The sequence below is a fragment of the Carica papaya genome, chromosome 9 (assembly GCF_054855325.1).
Source record: "Carica papaya isolate Zhongbai chromosome 9, ASM5485532v1, whole genome shotgun sequence".
Classification (NCBI taxonomy): Eukaryota; Viridiplantae; Streptophyta; class Magnoliopsida; order Brassicales; family Caricaceae; genus Carica; species Carica papaya.
In genome coordinates, this window is record NC_142317.1 from 1,266,354 (window position 1) to 1,293,576 (window position 27,223).

Sequence of the window (27,223 nt, forward strand, 5' to 3'; positions counted from 1 at the left end):
TATGATTTATATTCCTTACACAGTAAATTAGAATACCTAATAGGATTATGAAAATTTTTTTTTACAGTTCTTCACAAAAAGAAACAAATAAATAATTAAAACAAGTAAATAAATATCTTAGAGGTTAACCTCCAGTAGTACTTGATGGGGTCCGGAAGGTAATCTACTCACAACCCTCCTGCTGATCAAGATCTGGATCTTGGTCTTGTTGATATGAGATGGTTAATAGAATGATGAGCTATACTAGCCAAATAAGAATATCATGCTAATCACTGATACTGAAAATCTAAAATTGGTAAAAATCATAAAATAACTAATGGAGCCCTTAATTTAAACAAAGGTATTTATTATAAAAAAATTGTTTATTCCGTACTTACTATTGCGAGTTTTTCAAAAATATCTATGAAGACAATAAATTCGAATATCATTTTTATAACACATTTACTTGAATAATAATAGTAAACTCACCTCATTTCTTGTTTACCGGTACCTCTGGGGGCCCATAGGAATATTTCTCTACTCGTAAACCCAATATATAGATTTATCAATTAACTCAGCCGTCCTCATAAACTGTCCGGTAATGGGTATCAAATACCTTAATACCCCGTCAGTTATGAGGATGATCCATATCTCCCAAACCCTTCTGGTATAAGACTTCTCAACCTCGTCCAACTAAGATAATATCCACAGTAGCGATTTTTTATGTACTGAGTTTATCCGCCCTTTCTCATGGTACCCAGTAACTCTTTCATATATAGATCTCTATCGATAAAATAATCACCAATCGTATATCAACATCTCATTTTATATTCACAGGTTAATTTAAACGACATCTAAGCAAGCAATATAGTTTAACAATCAGGACCTTTATTTCCAATCCATCAGTTATATCAAGAAAATCAATAAATGAGAAAATAATTAAAATTAATAATTTTAATCACATGGTGGATCAATAAGCAATATAGACAGTATAGAAAAATAAATAGGCAACACAAAGGAGTTAGGACAATCGTACACTAAGTAGTTTCTGGCTCCACTAGTAACCTGTAATTAATTTTAGGATTTTTCTAATTTTTTTCACAAAACACAAGATATTCGATTATTAAGTCTCAATTTACCATAATAGGAAATAGAGTGAGGAATTCTTACCCGAATCGGTATTTCAAAACGTCGTACTATCTACTACGCCTCCTAACAGGTTTTGGATTTCCTGAATTTTTTCTGTCAAAATTAAAATATTCGTTACGTACCAAAAATCTAAAATTAGTGTTGAAAATCTTTTCTACTAATTTTAGGGTTTCGACATAGCGTTGTCGCTGTGCTCCGACACCGGTTCCGCCGCCCACGGCAGCGATTTGCCTTGGTTTGGCAGGTTTGGGCCAGTTTTGACCAATTTTATATATATCTCTGGGAAAAAATACATTAAGAAACCTCGATTGGTCAAAAAAAATAAAAAATCGAAACCTATCGACGATAGCAGCGAGGGGGTCTCTGGATGTGGGGGCTCTGTTGGTTCTCCTTCGTGGTGAGGTTTCTTCTTTGGTTAACCTGCAGCAGAAAGAGATGGTAAACACGATAGTCAAAGAATCGTGTAAAACAAAAAACATGAAGGGGATCGAATAGGGTTTAGGGTTTTCGCCACCGCGGCTCCGCCAAACTTTATCCGCAGTTTTTGGCTCACCTGTCATCCATTTTGCATCGATATAGCCACATGAAGACTTGGAATTAAATTCCAAAGGGGGAGGAAAATTTTTTACCTTCTTTAGCGGTCGGTGGTGACTCAGATGCGGCAACAGCCGAGGGTTGGACTCCTTCTCCGGCGTCTGATCCTTCTTCTCCAACGAGAGCTAAACGGCCAAGGTTAAGTTCTCCTGCAAAGAGGAGTTTAAATACTCCTCTCCTCTTCAATCCAGGCAGTCTATTTATGTCGAGGTTGAGCGAAAAGAACCATTCGATGATTTTGTTTAGGCTGATGGCATGGACGAATTCGAGTCGTCCATCGCGATCCATCTCATCCGTCTAATCGCGTCTAAAGAGAAAATATATATAGGTCGTTCACGCGCACGAAATGAGGTCTGGACTGTCAGATTGCTAGGCACGCGGATTACTCGTGTGGTGCTAATGTCTGCCTGCCTGCCACGCGGCGTGCTCTAGTTCGTTCAAGTTGCTGACATCCCACGTGGCTAAATTTTTTCTTTTTGCGATTTAACTGTTTATTTTTAATTTTTCTTTCAAAAATATTATCTAAATTTAAATTTTCACTCATTTTCTCCAAAATTATTTTTAATTTCGTTCCTAATCTATTTTTTCTCAAAAATTCACTAATATTAAATTGAAATAAAATAAAATAAATTATTTATATAATTTTTATAAATAATAAAGATTATCCTAAACTAATTTTCGGATTCGGGTACTGTAATGTATGTATGTGTATGTGTGTGTATATACCTTGTTTCCAAAAAGGTTGAGTATTAACTTGGCAATTCGAAATGATAAAATGGGCACCATTTTATTCTCACCTGTCAATAATAAATCACCATAATAATAAATATATATAATGGTATGCATTATTAAAAATATATAATGACATTATATATAAAGTATACCGTATTTCCTGTATATATATTTTGAGCAACCAGACTGCGTGAGTTCATGACATTCTTGACCAGCTTGATATCATCCAAGCTAATCGTCCGGTGAACAAAAGCCCTAACGGGGTTATTTCCACCGTCACCTTTTAAAGTATTCTCTGTTGAAGATTGATTTAAGAATTAGCCAAAATATGCTGCTGATATTTTGTAGATTTTATGCTAAATAATTTTGTTAATATTTTTCTGATTATTAAAATTAATGATTTTTTCTGTTAAGTTTAAATTCAAAAAATAGAAATCCACCGTGAAGTTGTATCACAGTAGGATATATAAATTTCATGCGATGTGTATGCATGATTTTCGGACGATCTGATTTGATCGTTTGGTTGATGTAATCAGTTTAAATTTGTATTTCTTATATATATATATATGAGAAAATAAAAGAAGAAAACTACTCCTTCTCTCCATAAAAAGCACGTCTCTTTAGAACAGCAAAACAGAGGCAGTTGCATAAGCTTGCTCTGTTTTGCTGCCCTCTCTCTCTTCAACTTTCTCTCTCTAAGTTTGTTCAATCGCAGAGCTTCCCTTGAAGCTTATTTTTGCTTTCGATCAACAAGTGGTATCAGAGCCAGGTTCTCCTACGTCTCAGGTGAATCAAAAATTTTTCAAACCCGATGGCTACCTCAGGAACTACCCCTGCTCCGCAGTTCAACGGAGAAAATTACCATGTGTGGGCAATAAAGATGCGAGCTCACCTCAAAGCTCTGGGTTTATGAGATGTTATTATAGACAATAGCGAACCAAACCCACTACAAGAAACTGCTACATTGAACCAGATTAAAAGGTACGAGGAACAGAAGGCCAAGAAACCAAAAGCAATTGCCTGCCTCTTCTCAGCGGTTTCAGACAGGGTTTTCTCTAGGATTATGAACTATGAATCACCCAAGGAAGCGTGGGAGAAACTGAAGGAAGAGTTTGATGGAGGAGACAGAAGCAAGAAGATCAAACTACTGAGGCTAAAAAGTGAATTTGCATTACTCAGAATGCAAAAAAATGAGTCTATTAGGGACTATGCCTCCAAACTCTCGGATATTGTGAATAAAATGAGATTGTTGGGGGAGGACTTTCCTGAATCAAGGGTGGTAGAACAAATTCTTATAAGTTTACCACTAAAATTTGAGTCTAAAATCTCAGCCTTAGAGGAACTTGCAGATATTGAGAAGATTTCTTCAGCTGAACTAATCAATAAGCTGTAATCACAGGAGTAACGTGTCAACATGCATGCTCGTGTACCTATTGAAGGAGCCTTATTCTCGTCTCAAACCAAAGCTACCCCTTCAAATCAGTATCAAGGCAGAAGGAATGGAGGAAATCAAACTGGAAACCAAAGTTCCAGAAAACAGAAGAAGTATCCTCCTTGCAACATCTGCTCCCTCACAAACCATTTAGAGAGTGAATGCTGGTATAAGGGAAAGAAAGTTGTCCAATGCAACTTCTGCAAAAGACTTGGCCATAAGGAGAATTTCTGTAGGCAAAAACAAAAGCTAGAAACTGCACAATCTAAGCAGGAGTTGCAACATGTAAATGTCACTGAGATATCCAGTGAGCAAAGTAATATAATTCTTGTTATTTTAAGTGAATTAATAGTGGAAGACGACAGCCTCTGGGTTGTTGATAGTGGTTGCACTTCTCACATGTGCAAGAATGAAGCCATGTTTGTCTCACTTGACAAATCAGCAACAGGCCAAGTAAGACTTGGAAATGGCATGCTGGAAACCATCAAGGGCAAAAGCAACATTGCCATTGAAACCAAGAAAGGCAGAAAACTTATCACTGATGTAAATTTTGTTCCTACACTCTCACAGGATCTTCTCAGTGTGAATCAGATGACTGATCGAGGCTACTCGGTTGGATTCAAGGATAACTGCTGCAGGATATATGATTCTGAGGATCGCTTGATTGCTTTCATCCAAACGAAGAATCAAGTCTACCCCTTAAAACTCAGAGAAGTAATTTAGAGAGCCAGTGTTGCCTCTGTAACTGATGGTGAGATTTGGCACAGGTGCCTTGGGCATTTTCATGCGGCTGGGCTACAACAACTGCAGAAGGGAGGTCTAACCAAGGACTTCCCAAATATTGCAGTCACTGAGATAGTATGTGGTGTATGTCAGCTGAGGAAATTGGCAAGGAATTCATTTCCTTCGCAAGCAGATTGGAGAGCAAAAGAGAAGCTGACACTTATCCATTCTGACATTTGTGGTCCAATGACAGAAAACTCTATGAGTGGTTGCAGGTATTTTGGCTTGTTCATATATGATTTTTCCAGGATGATTTGGATTTGTTTCCTGCAGAATAAAGCTCAAATTTTTGGTGAATTCAAGAAGCTCAAGGTTATTGCAGAGAAGGAAAGTGGCAGTGTACTGAGGTGCCTAAGGACAGATAATGGACTTGAATTCAATTCCAGCCAATTCAATGATTTCTGTTCTGAGAATGGGATCAAAAGGCAGCTCACGGCACCATATTCTCCTCAACAAAATGGTGTCTCGGAGAGGAAGAACAGAACCATTAAGGAAATGGTAAAAAGCATGCTTGCTGACAAGCACCTGCCTAAAGCCTTGTGAGCTGAGGCAGTGAACACTGCTGTGTTCCTGCTCAACATGCTGCCTACAAAGGCTGTAAAGTAGATGACACCGATAGAGGCCTAGAGTGGCATCAAGCCATCAACAAAGTATCTACAGGTGTTTGGATCAGTGTGCTACTGCCATGTCTCGGATGACAGGAGATCCAAGCTAGAAATGAACGCTGAGTTGGGAGTATTTTTGGGATACAGTACTGAAGCAAAAACATACAGAATTCTAAACCTGAAAACCAACAAGCTTATGATTCGAAGAAATGTAACGGTGGATGAAAATAGCTACTGGAATTGGGAGAAGTAGAAAGTCGAATGAGACTGTGTCACATTTGAAGAAGGAAAGAAATCAATGAAAGTATCAAACCCAACTCAGAGTGATGAAGAAGATGAAGAATGTGAAGCAAAAGGGAGAATAAAATTGAAAAGTCTAGCTGACATCTATGAAAGGTGCAGTTTTGCCTCAAAAGAACCTTCCTCTGTTGAGGAAGCACTTCAGCAGCAAGAGTGGAGACTTGCTATGGAAGAGGAAATCAGGATGATTGACAAAAACAATACTTGGTCTCTGGTAAAATTAAGTACAAACAAAAAACTAATTGGAGTAAAGTAGGTGTTCAAAGTGAAACTCAATCCGGACGGGACAACAAACAAGCACAAGGAACGGCTTGTGGCAAAGGGATACTCCTAGCTTCCAGGAATCGATTACACAGAAACCTTTGCTCCCGTGGCCAGATATGAAACAATTAGACTCATTCTGGCCATGGCAGCTCAGTTTGGTTGGAGTGTGATGCACTTGGATGTGAAATCGGCCTTCTTAAATGGTAAACTGAATGAAGAAATTTATGTTGAGCAGCCACCGGGGTTTATTCAACTTGGAAAGGAGAGTCACGTCTATCTTCTTCACAAGGCCCTATACGGCCTCAAACAGGCTCCACGAGCCTGGTATGATAAGTTAAATACGTACTTACTTCACTGTGGGTTTGAGAGAAGCATGACAGAAAATACACTGTATGTGAATAAAGATGAAGACCGACTTATCACTGCAACATATGTTGATGATATACTGGTGACAGGCAGCAACAAAAGGAAAATGATAGAGTTCAAGCAGAAATTGGAAAAGGAATTTGAGATGTTTGATCTTGGGGAAACTACCTACTTCCTAGGAATGGAGATTCAACAAAGTAACTTGGGTATTTTTCTTTCACAAGGCAAGTATGCCAAAGAAATACTAAATAAATTCAATATGAGTCACTGTAAATCAGTATCTACACCACTGGTGTCCAACTTGAAATTGTCAAATGACGAGAAAGGTAGCAAAGTCGAAGAGGGGAATTACAGAAGTCTGATTGGGAGCCTTCTATATCTCACAGCTACCAGACCAGACATTTTGTTTGTAGTGAGTTTACTTTCAAGGTACATGGCTTCACCGAGGGAATCACACTTACAAGCTGTCAAACATGTGTTGAGGTACTTGAAAGGAACCTGGAATTTTGGTGTTCAATTCAAAGCAAGAGCTGAAGGTGGAGTAGTCAGCTACAGTGCCAGTGACTGGGCAGGAAGTGTAGAAGATGCACGTAACACAACTTGGTACTTGTTCAAACTAGGCTCCGGTGTTTTTTCATAGGCATCTAAGAAACATGATACTGTGGCTCAGTCCACAACTGAGACTGAGTATGTAGCCGCAGCTACAGCAACTAACCAAGCAATTTGGTTGAGGAAGGCGTTCAACGATCTAAAGCTGGACAAACAAACACCTACAGTGTTGTATGTAGACAACAAGTCTGCAATTACCATTGCAAAAAATCCTGTAATGCATGGGAGAACTAAACACATCAACGTTAAGTATCATGCTATACGTGAGGCTGAGAGGAATCAAGAAATAAAGCTGATACATTGCTCCACCGATGATCAGCTTGCGGACATTCTAACCAAGGCCCTGTCTAAAGCTAAATTTGAGGATTTGCAGGAAAAGGTGGGGATTGGTGAAAAAAATCATTAACGAGGAATGTTAAAATTAATAATTTTTTCTGTTAAGTTTAAATTCAAAAAATAGAAATCAACCGTGAAGTTGTATCACAGTAGGATACGTAAATTTCATGCGATGTATGCATGATTTTCGGACGATCTGATTTGATCGTTTGGTTGATGTAATCAGTTTAAATTTGTATTGCTTATATATATATGAGAAAATAAAAAAAGAAAACTACTCCTTCTCTTCAGAAAAAGCACGTCTCTTCATAACAGCAAAACAGAGTCAGTTGCATAAGCTTGCTCTGTTTTGCTGCCCTCTCTCTCTTCAACTTTCTCTCTCTAAGTTTGTTCAATCAGAGAGCTTCCCTTGAAGCTTATTTTCGCTTTCTATCAACACTGATATTATGGAGATTAGTTTTCCTTATTTTTCTACTTCTGATAATTTGTGGTTAGCGGCAGAATTTTAGAGATTATGGTGAGGATTTTTAGCATTTTCAATTTGGCTGTAAGCCTATATATAGGCATGTTTAGTTCTGGAATAATAGAGCAGAGAGCGGCAAGTATTTCTACAATTTGTGTTCTTTATCTGCAGAAAGTTTCTTCCTTCAAACTCTGTTTTCTCAAACTTGTTCCAACATTCTGTGTGTCTCGAAAACCACATCGTGGCTGCAAACATTAAAACATTCACCACACTATTCACCACCACCATCAATCCCGACCAGATCACCATGAACACCCACCAAAGTTTCTTCCATGAAATTTTGGTCGACGGTTTTTGTTGCTCTGGCACAGTGGGAAGTGAGTGGGGGTCGGAAGTCTTTCTGGTGAAAGCAAGGAGGAGAGAAATGAGAGACACGCCATCGCCGATTGAATTATGAATCCTGAACGTGGCGACGGCTTCGGCGTCAGAAGTTTTCACATTGAGAAGATGAAGCTCCCATAATGGCTTACACATGTCCATTGGGATTTTTGTTGAGTTGGATGTATAGTCCTCTACGAATTTGCCTGGTGACTCCATTTCTGGGTTTATGTCTGGGACGATTACATGATCTTCAACTTTCACGTTCGTTTTCATCGCCAGTACACAACTTGCTGCCGGCGGTTGCTATCGTCAACATCTTTTCCTTCTTCTTCTTCTTTCGGTCTGCTTTGTTTGGCGAATTAAAGGTGTTGGAACTTGGAAGATTACTTGCTATATATAGATATGATATATACAACATATTATATTAGGAGGGCAGTACTATAATTTTGTTCAAGTTTATATAGATATGATCTAAGTTGAAAATAATAATAAAATTAAAATTAAAACAAAAAAAAAAATAAAGATATCATGTGTATGAGTTGGAGTTAAGATTGTAAATTTCCATATCTAACCCTTCTTTCCCTTTATGTTGTAGTTACATATAATATATATATATATATACACACATATACATATATATTTAATCAAACCATATATCTTTTGCTGGATTTAAAGGGAAGAGATAAAATACAACATGATGATAGAAACAAACATACACAACTCAGAAGCAGATGATGAAGTTGGAGCTAAGATACCCAACGTATATATTTTTAAGTTAGAGTTGGAGTTGGAGATAGAGATAAAATTCCGAAATTATAAATTCAACAATTGATTAATATTGATAATATTAATTTTAAAAGTGTTTTTTTTAATTAACGTAACTTTTTTTTATACAAAATAAAATCAATGGAAGATAACTCGAGCAATAGATTTTATGTCTTACACATGTATTCCGTATTCTCCTTAATAGCAATTGATTACACATGTATTATGGTCTCCGTATCTTTATAAATAATTTTTATGCATCTACATATACATATAATTATCTGAGTCAATAATAGAGAACAGACTGACAAAGAGGAGGTTGAATAAGAGATTTCTCAGACGCAGCAATTTTGATGATCTTCAAAGCTTCCTCCAAGTCATTACAAAGCTGGTGAGGGTCTGGGATCACATCTGGATCAACCGCTACAGAAAATGTCATTTTATTTATGTAACTCTGAAAATGTAAAGTCAGTGCCTGCAAAAATTTAATATAATTAAATATATATATATATATAAGTATACATAGATATATATATATATATATATATGTATTGAAGAAGTGAGAAATATAGTTGGTGTTACATGAGGGTGGCCATAGACAGAAGGTGCAAGGTAAGCTATTGGATGGCCATAAAAGCTTATTTCTTCAAGGGGACCAACTATGTTTGAGAACGTCATTGTTGTGTTGGATACTATTCTTTTCGTCATACCTGCGGCTACCTGCAATTAACCCAATTCATTATTTTCTAAATAATATATATATATATATGTATTAAATCACTCTCAAGTATATATGTATGTATGTATGTATGTATGTATGTATGTATGTATGTATACACCTTGCTTCCAAAAAGTTTGAGTATTAACTTGGCAGTTTGAAATGATAAAATGGCCTCACAAGAGAGCTTCTTGCGGTCAACTATGGATTTAGCCGTGCGAATGTAATCCAGAGGGTCTTTTTGCAAGGCAATGGTGAAGGGAATCAGAATATATCCAATACAATTTCCCCATATGGCTTTAGACCCTTTAGCCATCATATTAGCCAGTACCTGTTTAATTAATTCATTAATTTAATTAATTATCCAATTAATCATGATTAGTAGACTAAATTTAATTTAATTACCTGAATCCCAGGAACTTCTCTTATGTTCGCCATAACAGCTGCCCTCACCCGCATTCTTTTTGGAATTTCAGTCATTTTATCTCCTCTTTTATTCTCACCTGTCAATAATAAATTACCATAATAAATATATATATTATATTGAAATATATAATAACATATTATATATAAGGTATATACCGTATTTCCTGTATATATATTTTGAGAGACCCGCCTGTGTCACCCCGAGTATGACATCATTAACAGTCTACCAAGAAGAAACAATGAATTAGATGTGATTTGTTATGAGATATTATTATGATATATATATATACACACACACACACACACAGATATATATATATATATACGTACCACGTTCATGAAATTTTTTACCAGCTTGATATCATCCAAGCTAATCGTCCGGTAAATAAAAACCCTAACGCTGTTATCTCCACCGTCACCTTTTAAAGGATTCTTCGTGTCTTTCAAAAACGACATCGTCGCAGCAAACACCAAAATATCCACCACGCTATTCACCATTACTACCAACCCCGACCAGATCGCCTTAAATACCCACCAAAATCTCTTCCATGAACTGTTGGTCGACTGTTTCCGTTGCTCCGGCACGGTGGGAAGCGAGTCGGGATCGGAAGTCTTTCTGGTGCAAGCAAGGAGGAGGGAAATGAGAGACATGCCGTCGCCGACTGAGTGATGAATCTTGAAGATGCCGACGGCGTCGGCGTCGGAAGTTTTGACGTTGAGAAGATGAAGCTCCCATAGTGGCTTAGAGAAGTCCATAGGGTCTTTTGTTAAGTTGGATGTGTAGTCTTCTATGAATTTTTCTGGTGATTCCATTTCTGGGTTTATGTCCGGGACGATTACATGATCTTCTACTTTGACTTTTGTTTTGATCCATCTTAGTCTTCTTTTGTTATTTTTCTCTCCCACCTAAACAAGAACGTGCTTCAGAAAGAATTATTTATTGAAAGAAAATGATGGAGATGGTGATGAAGATAACTTCCGGGTTGATGGGAAACATGAGAGTATGGAGAGAAATTAATGGTGGATAAATTGTATAGAGTATCAAGAAATTCGGAAATGCCAAGCACATCGAGATTCACAGTGGCTTTTGATCTGCAGAAACTTCTTTTTCATCCATGCAATAAAGTTTCCCTGTGGATTGGTGACAGAATCACGCATGCATAGGCACAAGGATTCATATATCTTTTATATATATATATATATATATATCACGTCTTGAACCATCAATCGACATTTATAATTTTAGTTTTTTTTTTTTAATTATAGTTTAATTATTTAAATAGAATTTACACACACAAAATTAAGTTTCACGAGTACATTATAACAAATATAATTACCCATATAGCATTAGTAATTAATTAAATAACTCAAAAAATGATGATAATTAATTAATTAAATTAATATCATTAATTAATTGGTTAAATTTATTTTTTAAATTATTTTTAAAAATATTTAAGTATGATACAGTCATTTTAATTTTCTATTATGAAATTAAAGAAAATTAATTGTTTATAACAAATAAAAAACATTAAAAATTAAATTATAACCAAAAAATTCTATAAACTAAATTATAATAAGTGGTAAAGACTAGTTTATTAATTTATTAAATTTTCATTAAATAGATAAATTGGAGTAATATTAAACCACTTTATATATTTTTTTTTAAATCTAATATTAATAAAAATAACTATAGGTACATATATAAGCATGTATATGTACAGTGTATGTAATGACATAAGGTTTATTACCAGTATACTAGAGAACCGAGGGTGTTTGATCAAGGTATGCTTCAGGCCTTCAATGACAACGCCGGGATCGATTCTAGTCTTGCACCCCATAACGGCGATGATGTAACACTTCAGTCCCGGCACGTTAAATAACCTAGCCGCCGGACTCGCCGGCGCCTCCTCTCCACTACTCAAGTCGCCGCCGGTGGTGGCTACCGTCAACATATTTTCCTTGTTCTTCTTCTTCTTCTTCTTTCTTCTGCTCGCTCCTTTTTCCTCTGGTTTGTTTCGCGAATTGAAGGCGTTGGAACTTGGAAGAGAACTTACTTCATATAAATATGGTATATCCAATATATTATATTATAAGGGTAGTACTGTAATTTAATTCAAGTTTGGATGTACTTTTGTCAGATGCTGAAAATGGGGAGCCGTGCAGACGGTCTGCTCGAACAATGGAAGAGAACCGGAGAGGCTTGACCTCCGGGTGCATGTTGACGGAATTGCCCCTCGATTTGCTAAAATTTTACAATTTCGGAATTTCTTTTTTTTTTTACAATTATATTTTAATGAAGAAGATAAAGCAAATAATAATTGTCCCACTAGGTTAGTTCTGCTATTTAAAGGAGAAATTTATGGTGATTTAAGTTGATAATAATAATAATAATAATAATTTCATATTGAAAATTAAAAATTTAATTATGTTTTTATTTTATTTTTTTATCGATCGAAATTTAATTGTTTAGACCGATTACATGACAAATAATTTAAAATTAATTAAAATAAATCTAACTTCGTAAATTTAAGGTTAATAGAAAAATATGTAAAATATAATTAAAAAATTAAATATTCGATTCATCAAATCGTAGTTCGGTTATGCATTTATTATATATGAATGAAGTTAGCTCGTTTATAAATATTAAAAAATAAAAATATCATGTGTATGATTGTCAATGCATTGATTAGTTTAGTAGATAGCATTAATGTTGAATTGGTTATTATATTATTTTTTAAAAAAATATAATTTATATTTTTAAATTTTATTTAAATACATATTATTATTAATAACCTATCTAATACTTTATAATAAAAAATATATTAACATAGTCGTAAAGTTATAAAAATATTATTATTAAAGTGATAATGTTTTAAACGAGGATTGAAAAGCACGAAACGGGATCGAATCTGAGAGAGGCTACGCCCTTCCATTTTTTTAAAAAACTTTCTTAAAATGACATCGTTTTGTCAAAAAAGCCCACGTTCCCACAAATTGCACAAAGCCTGGACACTAGAGACCCAACAAAACGGGGCGTTTCATCCGTGCATTTTTTGCCAGCCCAAGGTCTGGACACTACAGACCCGACAAAACGGAACGTTTCATCCATGCGGTTTTTACATTTTAAATTACTATTTTCCCACGAGTTCTTTTTTTTCATCTCTCATGGAAGCTTACTGTATTGTCATATTCTTTTCATTATATAGATTTATATATATATATATATATACATGCACATATATATCTAACCAAACCATATATATTTTTTGTTTGATTGAAATGGAAGATATAAAATAGAGCATGAAGAAAATAGATAAACATAAACATCTTAAAACCAGATTATGAAGTTGGAGTTAAAGATATCCCGTTCATCTCTCTCTCTCTCTCTCTCTCTCTATATATATATATATATATGTCTAGAATATACACTATAGTATTTAATATAAATTTCAATTTTTAAGATAAAGATGTCTATATTTATAAAGGTTCGGAACTTAAAAAGAAATAAATATATGAATTGAATGCGGAAGCAAAATAATAGAGTTATGTTTTACATTACTTACATAATAGTTTAAGATACCCAATAAGGTTACGGAAATGTTCATTCTAAAAAAACAAATGAAAATTAAATAAATAAACAAAAAGTAAATAATTAAGCATTTTATAAGACTTTCACTAGCTTTTGAAGGAGTTCGGGTGGTGAAATATTCACAACCCTCTTGGTGATCAAGATCTGGATCTTGACCCTCTTGATCTGAAATAATTAATGAATGAGTGAGGTACACTAATCCAGTAAGAATATCACACTACTCATCGATACAGAAAATAAAAGTTAGTAAAAATTATAAAAACAACCAATAGAACTCTTAATTTAAGTAAATTCATTTATCATAACTAAAATTATTTATTATATATTTACTGTTGCGAGATTTTCAAAAACGATTTATAGAGACAATAGCTCAACAACATCATAATCTCATGTTCAAGTAAGTAATAATAACAACTTTATTTTTTTATTTGCCTATTGGTATCCATATGGGTCCATAGAGATGTCCCATTACGCATGAACAAATATCCAACATTGTCAACCAACCGGTTGTCCCCATATCCCGTCTGCTATGAGTGCCAAAAATATCATCCCTTAAATATCTTATTCGGTATGATGGTGAAACGGGCTGTCCCCATACCCCGTCCAGTATGAACATCAAAAATATCATCCTTCAATACCTCATCCGGTATGAAGGTAAAACAGGTCATCCTCATACCCCGTCCAGTATGAGTGCCAAAAATACCAATCTTCAATACCCCGTCCGGTATGAGACGACGTTCACGGTAGATTTTTCTATATACTCGGTCCGTCCACCATCTCCTATAATATCCAGTAAAGCTATCATTCATTCATTCACTTAACCAATCAATTTTCTGTTTACATTTAATTTTCAGTTTCACAATTTAACTGTAATACATGCATCAAGGAAATACAACTGAATTATTTTACCAATTCCAGTATATATCGTACATTTAAAGCTGTAAAATCAAATAATCGGTTAAACAGGACAACAATAATAAATAACCAGTTCTGGCTTCATTAGTAATCTGTAATTAATTCTCAAAATTTTTTAAATTACATAAAATACCATTTTATTGATAATTAAATTTTAATTCCATAACAGATAATAAAGTGAATGATTCTTACCCGAACTTTCTACTATGCTTACTGGCGGTCCTCGGGTTTCTTGAATTTTTCTGTGTAGATTAAAATACGGTTCATGTACCTAGAAATACCCCCCAAAAAATTCAAAATCAGTATTAAAAATTTTTTCTAACCAATTTTAGAATTTCGGCACGGTGGCACCGCCGTGCTCCGACGATAACACTACCACCCGCGGGGGTAATTTGCCTTAGCTTGGCCATTTTCGGCCAATTTTTTTGGCCGATTTCAGCCAGTTTTATACTTATCCCTATGAGAAAAATACGTTAGCGGGTCTCGGTTAGTCGGAAAAAATCAAAAAATAAAAACTTACCAGCAGTAAAAATTTTCAATGCGGCGGCTCCGCCGACTCACCTTCTTTGCTAGACGTTTTTCTTCAGTCAACCTGTAGAAAACAAAACGGTGAACACAATGGTGAAAAAATTACATGAAACAGGAAGGGGTTCATCAGAGGCAATTTTTTGTTTTTAAGCCCGGCGACACCGCCAGGCTTTACCTGTAATTTCCAGCTCATCCGCCATTTTTTTTGCTCTGATTTGACCATTTGTGTGTTCAAAATCAAATTTTGAGTGAACAATTTTTTTTTTTTTACCTTTTTTGGTGGTCGGAGGTGGCTCTGACGCAGCGACGGGCAGCAGTCGACTCCCTTTTTCTTAGACTGATTTTTCTTCTCCGACGAGGGGGCTGGTGGCTAGGGTTTGAATTCGGTGTGAGTGAGATATTTATACCCGTCTCTTTTAAATATGGATCGTTCATTGCATTTGATTTTGATCGTGCGATTGCATTTAAAGAAGAAATGAATCTGAACCGTTCATTGAGATTTGATATGGATCGTACGATCCCTCTGTTTATGTCATTTATTGCGTTTAATCGCGACTGTCCAATCGTGCCTGAGGAGAGAACGAATCCAGACCGTTCACGCGCACGGGAATGTATCCGGGCCATTCGATCGCGGGCACGCGAATTGCCAGAGTGACCTCCCGCGTGACACCGAGTCAGTCTTGTCACACGGTGCGCTTCGGTTCGTCGGAGATGCTGACAGGGCATTTTTACATTACGCAATTTTTTTTAGTTACATTTAGACCTCCAGTTTCTAATTTTTTTTATTTCATTATCCATCTATTTTTTTTTCTAATTTTACATTAAATAAAAATTTATAAATTTAAAAATTATATTTTTATATATTTATTTTTTTTATTTTTTAAAATTAATTCTAAATTAAATTTTGAGACAAAATATTACAATATTTATATATAATTAATATTAATTGGGCGGTTACGTGTTTGTGTGTATATACATAAATATATTATATCAGACAATATCTGCTAAGAATTTAATGTAAGAAATTAATCATTTATGTTATGTGGGCATGTCAGTTTTCAATTAATTAATAAAAATAGAGTAATTTAAATATTTTAAAAAATATTAAAAAAAAAATGATTTAATATAAAATTAAATAAATAAAAGATGGTACATAAGAAAATAAATATATGCAGGACAGCGGTACAGCTGCAGTGAAAAATTTGACTTCGTCGTGCATGAAAAAGTAGAAGTGGACAATAGAGACAAAATCCAAAACGCGTGACTATTTACCGTTTTGATGGCAACCCTCAGATTAGACTGCGACTATTCTTTATTATTATTATTATTTTGTGGTCGGCTCTTTTTGACTGTTTTTTATAACATAATGTTTGGAATAAGTGAAATTTGCATAATTTTTTTAACATTTATATTTATTCTATTAAATAAAAATTATAAAAATTGGTATGTAGAAAATATATATATATAAATAAATATAAAATAATGTATTTTCAATCATATTAAATAAAATGGTACTACTTAAATTTTACTTTTTTAAGAAATTAAATTCTTACAAATTTAAGAGATATATTTAAATTTTTATAATATTTATAATTTTTTTATTTATTTACAGTCTAATTTTGTTATTAACGAAAATGGGTGTATGTATATATGTAGGTATATATGCACAAATCAATTGGCAATTCATGTGAGTTGTTTGGGAAATTTATGGCCTTGTGTTCCCTACCATAATGGAAGTGGCCACATGCTTTATTTTCTCGTTGATAGTCTAAGCCATTCATTTTCCTACTCGTCTCCTCAATTATTTGTCTTCATCACTATTATTAGATATAACCATAAAGACTAATATAATATAGTAATAATTGTATATAAATTATAAATTTATTATTTTTTTTTCAATTTAAGTATTTAATTTAAAGTTGATATTAAAAATTATAAATTAAATTAATATACTCCCGACTATCAAACTAAAAATATTGATATCTTAATAACATTCCGAGTAAATTATCAACCTGAAGTTACACCTGAGGAAGCAAGAGCCGTAGTAACTACTAAATCTTCTACTGGTACATGGACAATTGTATGAACCGATGGGCTTATTAGTTTTGATTGTTATAAATGACGATGCTATGCCATCGAGCCCGTTTCTGGAGAAGAAAGTCAATTTGTTACCCTTTAAACATTTTCGAATAAAGTTATGTTACGAGTAATGTATTTGGGTTAAAAGCCCTTCGCGCTCTACGTCTAAATGATCTACGAATCCCTCCATACTTATAATTTATCAATTTATTCATATATAAACACTAATAATAATACAATAAAATATAATATTTAAAAAAATACACATAAAAATATAACTTGACTTGAATTTATAATTTTTTATAAAAATTAATATATACTAAGTTAAGAGAGACAATTTATTTATATATATATATATAATTTTTTTGGGGGGTGTATATATTTTTTATTATATATATTCGCAATAATTATTATCATGACTTATAGTTTGTCATATTAGTTGACACGTTCCCCACTTTCAGTCCAGTCCACGGTATAAAGACAACGTAAAACCCACACTCTATGGGCTCATTGTACTTAAAAGTTTTTGGGCCCACTTCAAGTACTACGTATTTATCTTTTATTTTTTTAATATATTAAATATAAATAATACTATATATAAATATATTTAAAATATATATATATATAGTTACGTGTAAAAAAATTTTATATATAATTAAATTTTAACATTTGTAGATTAAATTAAGAAAAAAAAATTCAATTATTTCAAATACTTAATTTATTTTATTTTTAGATACTATAACTTACCTTATTTCAAAATAAATAAATTATAAATTGTACAACTTAATTTATTTTATGTATATTATATATATATTTTTTAATTATTTCATCACATGGCGTCATCAAAAAGTTGGTAGAAGTATAAATAAGGTATATATATAAAAGGTTAAGGCTTTATTTTATTTGATAAAAAGGAATGTCTTTTTGGGTTTACTTAGTGAATTCAATTACCTTTTTATGTGCCTTTTTCTTTTCCATCTTTTATTTTTTCATATTTCAATTTTTATAATTATTTTAACAAAATTAGGTCAATTATTTAATAGAAATGTAATTAATTTAGTAATATTCATCAAATTTATGGGATTATTATTATTATTTGCATGAAAACACAAATTTTCTCAAACCCAAACCGTTTATATTTGAATTAAACCATTACTAATAAAAAGTAGTCTAATTAATAATATTATCTAAGTAAAATCTTAAATATACTACGTCGATGTCAGTGAATTTTCAAAATTACAAAAAAAAAAAAGATTAATAATAATGTATAAATCGTATAATTAATCATAAGTTTAAGCAACTAATTAATGATGTTTATCGTAGTATGCTTGAGCTTATGATTATTTACATATAATAAAATCAAGAAAGCAAAACAAAGATACTATGAGCTATAGGTATAAATTCTACTTCTTGATTAAGAATATACTCTTCCCTAATCTTCTTTTAAATTTTGCTTTTGAAGTTATTAAATAATAGATAATTAATCACTTATGTAGCAATAATTGGTATGATTAGTATTAAAAAAAAAACTATACTTTTATATGCTAAGCATATGTTTAAACATAAAATATTAAAAGTAGTAAAGTAATATAGGAACTAAAAGTTACATTATTAATGCTACTTATAAAATAATTTACGGGCTATATTGAATTTACTTTGCATAAATAAAAAATTTGTAGTTCGTGATTAAAATATTTTAGTAAACTAACACATTTTAAAGAGTGTATTAATAAAATTATAAGGTGGGTTGTAAAATGATTTCAATAATTTAGTTCAAAAGTTAAATTAAATCACCTTTTTAATCTTAATTAATAATAAATTATCGATTACTTAAAACACAAGGTTCTTCAAAAAGCTTTTATAAATGGAAGAATCATGTTCCTTTACATTTTGTTCATGGGATGATAAGGATTCGAGACCTTTATTTATGCCTTTTCTTCATGATACAATATATATATATATGTGTATGTGTGTGTATGCATATATATATATATGTGTGTTATATACTTTATAAATCTTTAAATATTGATCTTGATGGTTATTTAACGGTATATGACCTAACTTATAAGTATATTTATTTATTTCAAATGATTGATCGTGACATATACAAGCAATATGTTACATTGCACATACCACAATTCATATATTCTTCTTCATCTTGAATATTGATTTTATAGAGCTTTATTAAAAAAAAAATGATTATATTTTATTTTTATGTTCTTAATCTTAATTAAATTGGCTTAATTAATTAACCAAAATTTATAAAAAGGGCAAAAATAGCATGAATTTAATATATGTCTATAGTACTCATTGTAAATTAAACAGTAATTAATTTTGGCAATTAATATTTTAAAAGTGATGGTTTTGTTGGTTATTAGTTTAAATATACATACATACATGCATATATATATATAGTAAATTGTTTATATAAAAAGAATTAACAAATGGGTTTATTCGAATATGATGTGAAAATAACTCAAACTTTAGTAATAATTACTTTATAAAAAATGGCGTGCTTAATTGGTACTCTATTTAGCTCTCTTAATTACTAATATAATACACATATACCTAATTTAATCACTATGCTTAATTAAGAAAATTTTGTACTTAAAAATATAGGACGGTTAGGTTCTTCTTCTATTAAATTCGAAAACAATACTTAGCAACAAATTCCAAATGTTGACATTCTAAATTAAGACAAATAATATATTGGTTTCGTTATAGTATGCTAGTAGGTTTACGATAATCAAATTTGAACTAATTTTAAACAAGTGTGTTATATTTATAATGAAAAGAATATTTCGTAATATTTATGTTTTTTTTTAAGTTTTAAATTAAAAACTAACAATAAAGTAATATTATTTAAATATATTTTATTATATTTGAAAATTGTGAATTTTAATTTTACCGAGAATATAAAATTGAATACTAAATTAAATAGTGTATTAATAGAACTGTATTGATCAAATTAAAATAATTTTTACAGGGTTTATTATATTTTTTTGGATAAAAATATATTTAATCTAAGGTTATATTTTTTTTAGTTATTTTTTTTAGAAAATTCAAATTAAAGAACTATAAATTAATCGGTCAAAGTATAGGGTTGACCCAAAGAGGTTATGTATTTTGGAAATGTACACATTACTCATTTTCATATTATATAGTAGTGTGTAGGTAAAATAAAATATTACTGATAAAAAAATAATTATAATTATGTTGGATGATAAATCATTATTTTTTACATTAATAGAATTATAAATTATAAAAAGGCAAGCTGGCTATTTAGTCAAATTCATTAATTATGACGTACTTATTTTTTTAAAATTAATTTATAATTTATATAAAATTTAAAAGTAATTTTCTTTAATAAATGAAATTAATTAATTTTTTTTTTTTTTAGGAAACTAAATGTTTACCAAATTTGTAATTCACGTCAGTCCTGGAGAACAGTGGTAGTGGTGGTGGCTCTGAAAGTAGTAGAAGCCAGCTAATGCTTCCCTGATCTCTCGACGTCGACTTCACACCAAACTTTCACACTCTTCTCTCACACCCTCTCTCTCTCAAAATTTACACACTCTATTCTCACATCAAAACTACACACCCACCATTCACTCTCTCTCTCTCTCTCTCTGTCTCTCTCTATATATATATATACATATATTGAAGTCTCCATTTTTTTCTATTTAACACACTCTCTCAAACTTGCACACTCTACCTGTACTCTCTATTCTCACACCCTTCACTACCCATCAAAACTCCACAACCACCAATTTATTCTCTCTCTCACTATATGTATTTTAAAGTCTCCATTTGTTCTATTTAACGCACACTCTCTCTCTATAAACTTATAGAAAAGACTGAAATGGGGTACGGCAGACTCGGGCCGTCGGAACCCGGAAGCTTCTCGCCGGAACGCGCCACGTTGCCGTACGAAACACGATCTGGGCCCACCGGGAATGGCAGGAAGAGGAAGCTGATTCTGCTGTCTTTGCTGGCGGTGGCTCTGATCATCGCGTCGGCGGTCTCTGCTACAGTGTTAGTCGGCATGAAGACGGAGGCGTCGGGTCAACAATCGGGTCAAACCATGACGCGGAAACCTACCCAGGCTATTTCTCGGGCCTGCAGCAAGACCCGATTCCAAGCTCTCTGCGTTGACTCTCTGCTTCAGTTTCCCGGGTCGACGACGGCCAGCGAGCAGGACCTGGTTCACATTTCGTTCAACATGACGCTGCAGCATTTCAGCAAAGCTCTGTACACCACCTCCGCCATCTCGTATGTTCAGATGGAACCTCGGGTTCGCTCCGCCTACGAGGATTGCCTCGAGCTGTTGGAAGATTCCATAGACGCACTCTTACGTTCTCTTTCCTCCGTTATCCCTTCGGCCGGCGCCGGAAGTGGAGTTCAGGGCGCCAGGGGGTCCGGACAGGACGTTATGACGTGGCTGAGCGCCGCCCTGACCAACCAAGACACGTGCACTGATGGGTTCAGTGACGTCAGCGGGTCGGTGAAGACCCAGATGGCGATCCAGCTGAGGGACTTGTCGGAGCTGGTGAGTAACTGCCTGGCGATCTTTGCTGCATCCGCCAGTGATGATTTTTCCGGCGTGCCGATCCAGAACAAAAGGAGGCTGATGGGATCCCATGAGAAGAATGGCAATGAGTTTCCGATATGGCTTAGCCGGAAAGAGCGAGAGCTGCTTGATTTACCGCCGTCGACGATTCAGGCCGATATCATCGTGTCTAAGGACGGCAATGGAACGTATAAAACGATCGCCGAAGCCATCAAAAAAGCGCCGGAGTACAGCAGCCGCCGGACGATTATTTACGTAAGGGCAGGAAGGTAAATTCACGTTATTTAGCATTTTTAACTCTTTATTTATTTTTTCAAGTTTCATTCAAAAGAGAAAAAAAAAATCGTGTTTTAAAAAGTAAAATGACGGAAATACCCTCCAAAAAATCACGAGTTCCTTTTTGGAAAATAAATTCACCGAATGCATCAAATGTAATCATGTGTATTTTTCTTTTTTTCACGTGGAAAAGTCACTTTTTTTTTTTACTATTTCCTTTTTTTGACTCACCAAAAAGTCAACAGTATTTTTTTTTTACTTTTAATAAGTTTAAATATAATACCATATACTTTAAATTAAAAATTAAAATATTATTTTACAGATACGAGGAGGATAATTTGAAGGTGGGAAGGAAGAAGACGAATCTGATGTTCATTGGAGATGGGAAGGGTAGAACCGTCATTTCAGGTGGCAGAAACGTGTTCCAAAATCTCACTACTTTCCACACGGCGTCGTTTGGTAAGAATCAAAATTTAATTAAATTAAAAAATATTTAATATAATAGTGATTGATGTAGTCGTTGCACGTGGCATAAATAATATTCTACACAAAATCTGACGCAAAACCAGATTCCTTCATGTTAACTCTTATCTTATCTCATGGGTTCTTCTCTTTTTTTTTTGAATTTCCCAAATTGCCCATTACTTGTTAATTTACATTTTTACCCCCCGGTTAAATTTTTCTAACCTGCTTTTTTGTCATCAGCTGCAACCGGAGCTGGGTTCATAGCAAGGGACATGACCTTTGAGAACTGGGCTGGGCCGGCCAAGCACCAGGCGGTCGCCCTCCGTGTAGGCGCGGACCATGCGGTGGTCTACCGATGCAACATTATCGGTTACCAGGATACCCTATACGTCCACTCCAATCGTCAATTTTTCCGCGAATGTGCCATATATGGCACGGTAGATTTTATCTTCGGTAATGCCGCGGTTGTATTACAAAATTGTAGCATCTATGCCCGTAAGCCCATGGACTTACAAAAAAATACGATTACGGCCCAAAATCGCAAGGACCCGAACCAAAATACCGGAATTTCGATTCACGCTAGTCGGATACTTGCCACGCCGGAACTTGTTGCATCACAAGCTAATTTCCCGACATACCTCGGCCGCCCGTGGAAGACGTTTTCAAGAACGGTGTACATGTTATCGTACATTGGCGATCACGTCCACTCTCGAGGATGGCTCGAGTGGAACGCGACAGCTCCGGTCGATAAATTGTACTACGGAGAATACATGAATTATGGCCCGGGTGCGGCTATTGGACAACGAGTGAAATGGCCCGGATATCGAGTGATCACGTCTACGGTGGAGGCGAGCCGGTTCACGGTTGCCCAATTTATCTATGGATCGTCGTGGTTACCGTCTACCGGCGTCGCCTTCTTGGCTGGGCTCTCGGTTTAGATCGTCACACATAATGCTATATAGTTTCATAAAGTTTGGCCCAAGCCCAAATAAGGGGAAGGGTTTTTTTCTTAATTTTTTTGTGGGTAACTTTATGGAAATATAATTTTCTATTTTAATTCTTTTCTCATTAAATATTTGTAATAATAATAACAATAATAATAATTCCACTAGTTCATCCTCCTTATAAAGTAATTATATATATATATATATATAGGCTACATAATTTATAGTTGTTGATCTAATTGAATTTTCTCATTTGGGAAAATTATATGTAATAAGATTGTAATGTAAGGGTCACTTAATGATTAATTGACTTTTGTGACACCTTCTTCTTCTTCTTCTTTTATCATGTGTCTTTATATAATTATTCTTTAACGGTCTCATGATCAAATCAAATCATATTACACCTAAGCATGTATTATATACTTACACACACACACACGTATATATATATATATATATATATATATATATATATATTATATGGGTGCATATGGATGAAGTAATGGTGTCGGTGGGAGGTGAAATGACTCTTTTAGGGGTCAAGGGAGGTGCATGGGACATGGCCTACCACCGACAAGGGTGGTGTTTCGGTGTAAGAATACAAAACTAGTGGATGATATTTGATATTATTATTATAATTATTATATTATGTTGTTATTATTATGGGTAAAATAAGACACCCAAATCTTACTTTTTAATTTAATTTGTTATAAAAATAAGTAATTATGGAAATTTTGCTATAATTTTAAGATAATTTATCTTTTAAAGAAATTAATGGGGATTGAAAAAACAATTTTTTTTTTTTAAAAATTGAAATTTATATTGGTTATAATAGCATAATTACTAATTGTAAAACTTCAAGATAATTTAGACCGCAATAATTAAAATCTTAATTAAACATAATTAATTATGAACATTAAGTAATCAATTTCTAAAATTGTTTGAAATCAAATTGGTTTTTTTTTTTTTTTTTTTTTTTTTTGGAGTCATGATCACAAGAAAGGACATTTGTAATAAATCAAAACAAGACATTGATTATGTTCACGGCCATTTAATTTTCCACCCACAAGAAAATTAAATTATTTATTAATCAATAATTTTTCTAAGGACATGTTCTCCACATGATCTTGAAGAAGACAACTCAACTTTCTTTTATCAATAACTACATGATTGAGATAAATGACCACATATATATATATATATACACACACACACACACACACATAATTCAAGCTTTTCTTAATAGAAAAACTATGAATCTAAGTTTAATAATTATCTTTTTGTATACCCTTTTTAATTCTTTTTTTTTTTAAATAATAGAGAATTTGCATAGAATAAAAATTATTTTTTTTTTTGGGTTTTGTTCGTTTTTGTATTATGATTATTATTTTTTTGTATAATTCTTGGTGTAAATATAATTATATGTTAATAAATATTCATTTTTTTATTAAAAAAAATTAGAAATTGACCGTCTAAGTGAATAGAAATATCAATTGAATTTTACTCTTGAATTTTAAGTGATTACTGTAATTAAAAATGCAAACTTGGTCAAAAAGTTGTTCACTTGATTGCTTCAAATTGGTTGGTTCATCCCCTCCTCTCTGGGTTTTTTTGGGGCAACAAGAGAATTAATGTAGCTTTTCAAGTCAATCAAAGAGTCAACTCCTATCGTTGTGAATACAGCAAAACCCAACCCTAGGCCACTCAAAATTTCCCACCCTGAACCAGACATTATATATCTGTGTGTGTATATATATGTATGTATGAGGGGACTAAGGGACAGGTTTGAAAATAAAGTGTGCCGGGTGTGAATGCCTAAATTTCCCAATATTTAAGATTTTGAAATGAGACCTCTCAATTACAATGGTTTGTTCTTTCTTTCTTTTTTCAATAAAAATACCTACGTTTCATTAATTACAATAATATATAATGGTTTGTATAGAATAAATGAATGCCTTCGGCATAAATGTGAGGAGTTAGGGAGATAGGCTGGTGAGTATTGTGTTGTCAATTTCTCATAATCTACATTTGTAGTTAGTCCTTTAATGTTGCCACTAACCTCTACTCTTCACATGCTTGTCAACCTCATTATAATTATATTTAGAATTGTAAACCAGACCTCAAATTGTTGCATTTACGAAGCCAACCACAATAAGTCACTGTTTTTGTCTTTCGGTGGGTGGGTAAGAGGGCCCTATAGTACAAACACTTACTAGTTGGTTTTCTCACATATACATATATATATATATATATGTTGTTTATGAAAACCTGTACTTTTATTTAATAATTAAATACCCACTTCTCATATACTTCAATAAATAAGTAAGATAGAATGAATTTACCCGTATAAATATTGAAGACAAGAAGAAGGGCTATCACCAACCTTCGTAGAAGCCTCAGATCCACAAAGCTTGTATTTAAGTTTATTCCATTTCCATGTCCCTGATATAATCCGTTCGGTGACAGATCACGACCATGATTTCTCAGCTCATGTAAATCAGAGGAAAGTACACTAATTAAGATGGTAATTATGAACAAAATCTCCCAAACCAGAAATAATCCCTAGGGATTTTAAGTCTAATGCAACTCTAATGCAACTCTTTGAAGACAGATTTGCCTCAATTCAAAAAGAAGATTTTGGAATCCAGAATAGAGGCGTACACTGATTAAGATGTAAGTCAGATGTGAGTACACTAGTTAAGATGGTAATTGTGAAGAAAAATCTCCCAAACCAGAAATAATCCATAGGATTTTTTAACTCTGAAACCCTAGAAAACTCTGATGCAACTCTTTAAAGACAGATTTGCTTTAATTCAAAAAGAAGATTTTGGAATCCAGAATAAAGTTATTTACTGGTCACTCCTAAGAAAAATAACCATCCATGAGTAAAAAATAACATGGAAACGCTTTCAAAAGCCACCATTCACCTGCATAAGAATAACTTACAAAGCAGGGAATTATGGTATCATTTTGGAAAATGCTTGTAAGTAGAGACGAAGAAAAGAGGGTGAGAAGATATAAGAGTTACTGCACAAGTTCTATTTCCAAATCCAGTTATGAACAAAGCCATCTCAGTGATGGAGACACAAGTTCTAGTTACAAATCAAACTACATAGAACCTGCAAACCACCAAGAGATTAATCGAGAATCATCACCCGCTTTGTGTAGATAGTGTGCACGACGGCTTATGCATGTACCCATACACGACGCATGCCTAAGAGTAACTAATTCATGGAGTTATGGACTCAGCTGATCAAGATGATTGTCCATGATCAGTGACAAGCATTCGAGGAATGTGTCTTCGCTTGCTCCTGGGAGAACAGCTTCTTCTGCTTCTTGAATAATCTCCTCGATGAGAGATCTCTTGTAAATTGTTTCCCTGCACATTATGCTTCCTATTGCAAAGGGAGTAAATCCCCTCTCTGCACCTTTCTTCAGAAGCATAGTGGAAATATGAAGAACACGAGCACAGTCTGCTGGGAGATCCCAACCATGATACCTCAGAAGTTTAATGTCTTGATCTGCATCTAGTGACTTGATGTAGTCAATAGTTTCAGGGGCATATGGTTCACGGGCTTGAGGCCAGTAGAGCCATTCAAATGTGCAATCTTCAAACTGCAGCAAAAAGAAGTGAACATGAAATGATACAACAGATAGCAGGGCGCACTCAAATCCCACATGTGAAAGTTCATTCTGCAAAACTTATTTCCTAATGTTTTGGGATAAATACATGGATTTCAAACCTACTGGTTAGAAGTAAAGAAAAAATTCGAGATTCAGAAAAAGTTTGCAAATAGGAGTAGGGTGTCATTAGCATTTAGCAGCAATGCAGACTATGCAGCAGATGTCAAAGTTTTTACAGTTACATGAGACACTATGCAGCAGATTATTGTGAACGTCTTTGTATGGCGTAAATATGGAAAGCATGGCAAGAGGCAAGGTAACAACTAAGAAG

The 27,223-nt window shown here is 33.6% G+C and overlaps 2 protein-coding genes across 5 annotated transcripts; one reads left to right on the forward strand and one right to left on the reverse strand.

Annotated features, from left to right (window-relative positions):
* Nucleotides 1–8,911: 8,911 nt before the first annotated feature.
* LOC148239705 (wax ester synthase/diacylglycerol acyltransferase 11-like) lies at nt 8,912–11,958 on the reverse strand. Of its 4 annotated transcripts, none has more exons than XM_088211655.1 (7): nt 11,651–11,955; nt 10,233–10,808; nt 10,059–10,125; nt 9,882–9,979; nt 9,598–9,807; nt 9,341–9,478; nt 8,912–9,233 (listed from the first exon to the last, which is right to left on the reverse strand). In XM_088211655.1, exons 1-7 carry the CDS (start codon nt 11,852–11,854, stop codon nt 9,045–9,047), a joined length of 1,482 nt encoding a protein of 493 aa, XP_088067781.1. In that variant the 5' UTR covers nt 11,855–11,955; the 3' UTR covers nt 8,912–9,044. The 4 variants fall into 4 exon arrangements, 3 of the variants coding, with proteins under 3 accessions (XP_088067781.1, XP_088067782.1, XP_088067783.1); XR_015816428.1 differs by having other exon boundaries at nt 9,094–9,233; nt 9,657–9,807; nt 11,651–11,958; XM_088211656.1 differs by lacking the exon at nt 9,598–9,807 and having other exon boundaries at nt 11,651–11,958.
* An 8,770-nt stretch (nt 11,959–20,728) lies between these two features.
* PMEPCRF (putative pectin pectinesterase PMEPCRF) lies at nt 20,729–23,445 on the forward strand. The gene is made up of 3 exons (XM_088211271.1): nt 20,729–21,852; nt 22,182–22,318; nt 22,565–23,445. The coding sequence occupies exons 1-3, from the start codon at nt 20,876–20,878 to the stop codon at nt 23,260–23,262; spliced, it is 1,812 nt and encodes a 603-aa protein (XP_088067397.1). The 5' UTR covers nt 20,729–20,875; the 3' UTR covers nt 23,263–23,445.
* The last annotated feature ends 3,778 nt before the right edge of the window (nt 23,446–27,223 follow it).